This window comes from Cucumis sativus, chromosome 5 (genome assembly GCF_000004075.3).
Source record: "Cucumis sativus cultivar 9930 chromosome 5, Cucumber_9930_V3, whole genome shotgun sequence".
NCBI lineage: Eukaryota > Viridiplantae > Streptophyta > Magnoliopsida > Cucurbitales > Cucurbitaceae > Cucumis > Cucumis sativus.
In genome coordinates this window covers 12971294-12978735 of record NC_026659.2, presented here as the reverse complement: position 1 = coordinate 12978735, position 7442 = coordinate 12971294, and the positions used below count along the sequence as shown (strand labels likewise).

Sequence of the window (7442 nt, the reverse complement as noted above, 5' to 3'; positions counted from 1 at the left end):
CAATTTAGAAAATGTAGTGACATGAACTCTATTATCATTTTTTTTTTCTATTTTTGCAAGAGCTCTTTTTACATGCACAACATTTTTTTATGTTTTTCAAGCAAAGGTAAAATAAATAGAAAGTTGACATAACCATTGTTTTTCAATCAAGATAAACAATGTATCAAGAAAAATATATTTTTTTGATGATCTTTTGCCATGATCATCAAGAAATCAAAATTTGCGTGCATCAACAAAAACCAAATTTGTAGTAGTGAATTTTACCCAAATTTAATTACATAGTTTAATTTACAAATATGGACTAAATCATACAAGTAAAATTAGGCTAAAGGCACTAGTGTGTATTTATATGCACAAAATATTACTTGATTAAGAAAAAGTGAAACAACATGGAAGATTGAATATAATTACGAACTAGTATATAATGATGTGCATGAGTAAATATGGCACATTTACTACTTCAGATATATGGGTTAAGAGTGATGTTTATTAACTTTTTGTCAAGAGCGTCCTGACAATTAAGATAAAAGTTGGAGTATATATTAAAAGTACTTTCCACATTATACTTGAATATTCTCCTCACACAACATTAATATATGTCTCCAAATAACACCAACACAACAACAAACTACTTTCAACATTATAGTTGAATATTCTCCTCACACAACATTAATATACGTCTCCAAATAACAACACAATGACAATGTCTCATAATATAAACAAGATAAAAAACACTGATTGAGCAATATATAATTTCTTGATGAAATCATAAGAATTCATTCGAAGACTAGAGTTCCAGGATCTTCAACAGTGAGAGATGTACCATTATCAGAACTTGAAAGATTCATAATCATTGAAGCTGCCTTTGTAGCCCTAACCAAATTTAATAAAATTAATGGTTATATATGATGTGTTTCAATCATTATGAAAAAAAAACATTAAAGTTCGTATATATCAATTATTCAATATATTTAATTAAAAGCATGATGAAAGAGTCCTTTTTTAGTACATACATTCTTTATTAATATCTCGATGGATATAAATTTAGACTTTAAATAAGGTAACAACACATACTGTTGTTGATCTAGTCACGTCTCACAAAAATCATGTGCCAACATTTAAATAGTATATTAGTTTGTTAGCTATTTTATTTATTCACATTATGCAAAGTAGGGCAAAACATTAGTAGCAGAATGATATACCATTGTTGAGGAGTTTGATAATGAGAAGCTAAATGAGGACCAATATGAGTAGCAAGCATGTCTGTATTTATAATGCCAGGATCCAATGCCACAACTGTTATTCTGTTTGGCACCTCTTTTGCTAATGATTTGCTTAACCCTTCAATTCCCCATTTTGAGCAAACATATGCTGAAACCTACAAATTATACAATCATTTCAATATAACACTATATATTATTTTTCAATCCGATGTCTTTAAAATTGGAAAGGAAAGAGTTTTAACTCAAAAACCCTTTTTCCATTGGGAGTTTCATCACACTACAAGTAGGTTAATTTCTAATAGCACTTACAAGAATTTAAGAATCTCCTAAAGTTTAAAAAGGTTGTCAAGAGAGACTTCCTCTCTAGACACCCAAAATATGGCATCGGGAGTAGGGCCTAACTTCCAAAACCTTATAAAGGCATCGATAACTAGGAAATTAAACTTGTAATTTGAGAGAAACTTTCGATGGCTTATGTGTGCTCGTTGAGAGATAGTGGATAACTACCGATGGGTAGTTAATTAGGCCTTGGGAATTAATAAGGAATTTCCAATGCTTATCATGTGTAAGGTTAACTAATAAATGCATAAAAAAATGGAAAGTTACTATTTATACAAATAAGCGGCACTTTTGGATCCTTTTCTGTGGTACAATAATCATAGAAATGATCAATTTGAATTCTTTTACGAAATGGAAGGGTATATATAGATTTATTTGGAAGGTTAGGACACCAAATTCTCCAAATAACTCTAGAATTGTATGACATTGTCCACCTTTAGGTATACACTCTCATGACTTTGTTTTTTGTACCATTCGAAAGGTTCGTCTCATATATACCAATGAAGATAGTTGTTCTTACTTATGTTCCTAAGAATATTTCTTTATCTAACCGAACGTGGGACTTTGGTCAAACTTCCAATAAATTGCCTAACCAACTCATTATCAATGTCACCGTGGTTTGAAACCTAGGTGTGTTTTTGAGAAACTAGATGGTTTTAAACAAAATTTAGTGAGCCTTGTGCAATTTTTGTATTTTTCGTTGTGGGTATTGAGATTTTTCAAGTTTTCTCTTCCTTTACATCTCTTTGTTCTCCTCGTCTTTTGCAATTTTTCTTTTCCTTTCAATCTTCTTTCTTCAAGATACATATTGGTATACGATCTTGAACATTGGTATACAACCATATCTAACCAATATAAGAAATTTTGAACAAAAAATCGTTGAAATATTGGTACGTAGATTTTGATAGTCAAATCTGAACAATTGTGTAACAAAGAATGTTTTAAAAAAATTGCTGGAATATTGTTACACGATCGTTTAGATTTGGGTAGTCAAATCCAAATCCAAAAATCCAAACGAGCTTGTAGCCAAATTTAAACGATTGTATATCAAATCTAAACTACCTAATATATTACCCACGCGAGTGGAAACCATTTAATCGTCTGTTGACTCAAGCACTTTTTGTATTTTTCGTTGTGAGTATTGAGATTTTTCTGATTTCGAAATTATTTTATATCATATAAATATTTTGGAGTTTTGTTATATTTTTGAAAAAAAAACCCAAAAGTAAATGCACATATCTTTTTAATTAATTTAAACTAAAAGATAATCAACCCGTATCATATATACTTGTAATTAACATTTTAAAAGGGTTCTTTAATTTAGTTTATATATAAGAAAATGAAAGTGAAAAATTAATTATGTTACACATAGAGACAATTAATTAATTAAAGGTTAACATACCTGAGGAGCTCCTGTCCTTCCATAAATGGAAGACATATTAACAATGATGCCTTCTTTATTGTTTGAAATCATATGAGGAATGAAATTACGTATCACATTTGCTGTTCCTTTTATGTTTGTATCAATCACATTATCAAACTCTTTAACACAACCTTCCCACATCTTCACGTTTTCATTTATCACACCTGCATTATTTACTACACAAATACACAAATATTTTATTCAATTCATTACTTAATTAAGCTCATAACAATCCATTTTTAATTACAAACTATATATTATTAATTAAGAATCAAATTAAACAAAAACATTATATAATTAATTACCAATAATATGAGGAGAGCCCACTTTCTGTAACACAGTTTCTGCCATCACTTTCACCTCATCATTTGAGCTCTACAAAACAATATGTAAGCTAAGGCTCAAGTTTTTTGTACATTCCATTCCTGTTTTTTCACTATGATTTTAGATTTTGTACTTTTCAACGTTTGTTCATTATTATATTCATTGCATTTTTATATTTTTAATTTTGCTACTTTTAATTACTTTTATTTTTATTTCATCTTCAACTAACTAAAATAACTAACCTTATTACCACTATTTTCACATCCATTTGCTTTAAAGTTGCACATATTTTAGAGAGCCTTTCAAAATCAAACCCAATTGTTGGTTAAAGAAAAAACAGAAAGGGGACTTCTGCAGTGTCTGAGCTTTAGAGTTGAGATAACAATTACAAGTAAATGGGATATGTTTGGTAAAAAATCTTTAAAAGGAAATTGAAAACAAAGAATTTAATGAAAATAACATGATATACTACATTTCTAAATGTTTTTACATGTACTTTATAATATGATTCTACATCATAAAAGGTAAAATTCGAAATCTATATATAATAAAAACATAAAAATGTTAGTTTTTAGAAAGTGGATTGTTTGAATTGACATAGAATCTAAAAACAGTTTTAAAAATCAGAATATGGATTGTGTGTTAAAGGTAGAGAATAAAAAAAGATAAAACAAAATTTGGAAATAATTGAATAAGAATTAAAATGTTAATTATTATGTAGGAAAATGATGAGAGTGAAATTTTTAAGAATGTAAAGAGATGATTTTTGAAAAAAACTAAAACCTTGAAAAAGAAAAAAGAATGAATATGAAAGGAGAGAGTAAAGAGAGATGAAAAATGAGGGAATTAGATACCACATCAACTTTGATAAGCAAATGAGTGAGTGAAGAAATGGTAGAAAGGTGATGTTGAAGTGAATCCAATTGGTTTTGGTTGCGAGAACAGCCAACAATGATATGCCCAAGCTTTGCAAATTCCAAAGCTAAAGCTCGTCCTATCCCTTTGCTCACTCCACTTACTACAATTATGTATCTTCCGTTTTCTACTTCTTTTTCACACTCCATTTCTTTTTTCTCTTCCTTTATCATTCACCTCAAATAATCTTACAAACACAACCTTTTAACTAGGAGTATATATAACATATTTTCCCTTCACTTATGACATAACTTTTACTATTTCAATCACACCTACACTATTCCTAGGCTAGGCCATAGGGAAGATATTCCCTTTTCAAATACACCTAAGCTATCTCCTATTTTCATTAGCTACTTTAATTTTCCTTTGTCCTCTTTCTAAACTAATCAACTCAATTCTGTCCGTACTGTCATTTTTTCCCTTATCTTTATCTTCACCAAATTATTGCCCAATTTATTCTTCATTTTTCGAATTGTGCACCTAATTCAATTTCAATAGAAAATCAGTATCTAGGATCCCAAACCACACCACCCATGGTCATCTATGTAAATGTTCACGGCCACCTCCCTGTTGTTGTTCACAATATAATAGACCACAATCTGACCCACCCTTTGCAGATCTGCTCACCATCACTCACATCCCCTCACCACCCTTCAGTTACTCCGGTTTACCCCAATTCAGATTCAGAAGACCCATTTGGTCAATTTAGTCACCACTTTTTTTCTAGTGTGTCGTACACATTCACAGTGGATTTTGTGTTATTGCTTTTTAGTTTTGCCTCTTTTGTGTTTTCGATCGGATCTTCCAATATCTATGTTTTGTTTTCAAATCTGTTCTAAATTTTGGAATGCCCTTTTATCACGCAAATTAATAAACATGGAGACAAGAAGGTCAAATCAATAGAAAAAAGAAACAATAGTAACCCACAAGAGTTAGTACTTAAGTTCAGTGATACACCACCTACCGTTTCCAGATAGTTGTGCTCCTAAAAGATTGATATTCTCTTTGTTGTTGTTTTAGTTTCTTTGTTCTTATTTAATAATATGATTAAGTATGATGGAAGATAGATATATTGAATGTTGAGTAATATGCTTAGTAACTTGAATGCATATATTTAATTGAATCCAGGTTAGGTGTAGAAGAAAAATCCTACAATTTCTCCCTCTACCTTTATACGTGTCACAATTTTTAAAAGTGGTAGATTTTACAAAATATTTATCTATCTATAGTAAATTTAGAAGACTATCACATGTAAAATTCAAAATTTTGTCATGATTTGTAAATATTTTAATTTATTTTCCTACTTTTAGAATGTGACACTGTTTAACTTTTCTTTTGCTGAAAATTAATCAGGTGGTGTGGCATGTGGCATCCATTCGAACTTGGGTACGACTTTTGGTAAGTGAGCGTGATAGTCTATGTGGATCCAAAAGCTTTAATGACTCACCTTTATTGAGCTGATCGATCAACTTACCAACTTGATTGTTTTTCTTTTTATTCACACGGGTGCCACTCCCAGTTGTTCTACTCATATATAAATAATTTACACTTTTTACCTCCCTCTCTATTTCTTCAAATAATCACTTTTCCTTATCATTATTACTATTTCATTACGGATCCAAATTCAAACCATCAACTTTTTTACGTCATAATCATTCATTTTACACAACTCTATTTCTTCACAACTTTTAATTTTCAATTCATTCTCATCTTTTTATTTAGTAATTAATTAATGCCTTAAAAAAGTTAATAACTTGTTGGATAACAATATTGGATGTGCTATGATATCGATAAGGACCAAGCTATGCGATAAGAATCGTACGTGATAGAGTTATCAAATTTTGTAAATTTTTTGATATTGATCATGACTGTATAGTAATACTAGCTATGCGAAATGCTAGAATACCTTATTACATATGTTGACATTCTATGCGAGATGGTCAGGTAAGATGAGATATAATAAATGACAGGATCTTTGTTACATAATTAAAAAATCGAACGTTTTATTATCGTTTTATATTTAGTCCTCAACATAATCTTTCCATAAACGTTTTCTTAATTAAATCTTCATATTTAATTACTAACGACTCTCTTTTGTCTCCTCACTATATAACCCTTTTCATTCCTCATTTTGGGATAGGAGAAAAAAATTGAGAGAGAAAGCTTTCTTTAAAATTTTCTTTGTGAAGTCTTCCGAGCATATAGTGTCTCCTTGAGTGTTGAGATTCTAGCTGGTTTCTATGAAAATTAATTGAAGAACACGGTTGTTTTTCCTAGGGACAACAAGGCATTAGAAATATGTTTGCACAAAGAAGCTGAACGACAAAACGTCTTAAAGTGAGCAAGATCCGCGACTCAGCCTTTTTTCTTAACTACTTTCTATTTTGTAATAAGCGTATTGACAAAAGGCGTTTTGATTAGATGAGCTAATCATTAGGTGAACTTATTAGTACATAACAAGTTCTTGTAAGCTGATCCTTAGACGTTATAATCTCTACACAAGACGAGACATATCAAATGTCAAGTCAAGGAAAAATACAAATATTCACCGGGAGACATACAAGGTGAAATACTCCTTCTAGGCGAATTGCAACAACATTACTGGCTCTGGTGAATCACTAGATCTATTTCATTAGTGATTTAAGTACGTGCAAAAGTGCGACACATAGACATAATCTTTGTTATTATAGGGTGGACCTCCAAACTGTCAAAATGACAAAATAATTGAGTACATTTGGGAAAACAGCAAACATAAAAAATAATTTTATTTTTAGCAAAATCTCATAAAATAGATATTTTTTTTATATTTTTTCACCCGGTTTTACCCCTTTATAGACTCAATATCAAGCTTGTTAGTTACAATTTATTTGTAAACTGTAAAATTAATAGTACAATGTATTTGGATATCATTCAATTTTATAATTAAATGAAATTAAATAAACGTTTATTAAATAAATATTTATTTTATCTATTGATCTCATGTAACTAAATTATGCTAGATCCATGTCTTAAATTGATAATAAATTATCTTTTAAAATAATAGATTTTACCAAAAATTATGTTTTTTATATAGTAACAACTTATGTATACTTCCTGTAATTATGCATATACAAATTTTTCAGTAAATGGATTCACCATATTATTATATATAATAATACATATTTAATTCACACTATTTAATTCACATAATTAAATCATTAATAATGTTTTTCCTGCAT

At 29.5% G+C, this 7442-nt stretch overlaps 1 protein-coding gene across 1 annotated transcript; it reads right to left on the bottom strand.

Moving 5' to 3' along the window:
* Positions 1-512: 512 nt before the first annotated feature.
* LOC101211990 (NADPH-dependent pterin aldehyde reductase) lies at positions 513-4465 on the bottom strand. Its single transcript, XM_004142250.3, has 5 exons — positions 4164-4465; positions 3291-3360; positions 2965-3161; positions 1203-1378; positions 513-873 (listed from the first exon to the last, which is right to left on the bottom strand). The coding sequence occupies exons 1-5, from the start codon at positions 4395-4397 to the stop codon at positions 777-779; spliced, it is 774 nt and encodes a 257-aa protein (XP_004142298.1). The 5' UTR covers positions 4398-4465; the 3' UTR covers positions 513-776.
* Between the last annotated feature and the right edge of the window lie 2977 nt (positions 4466-7442).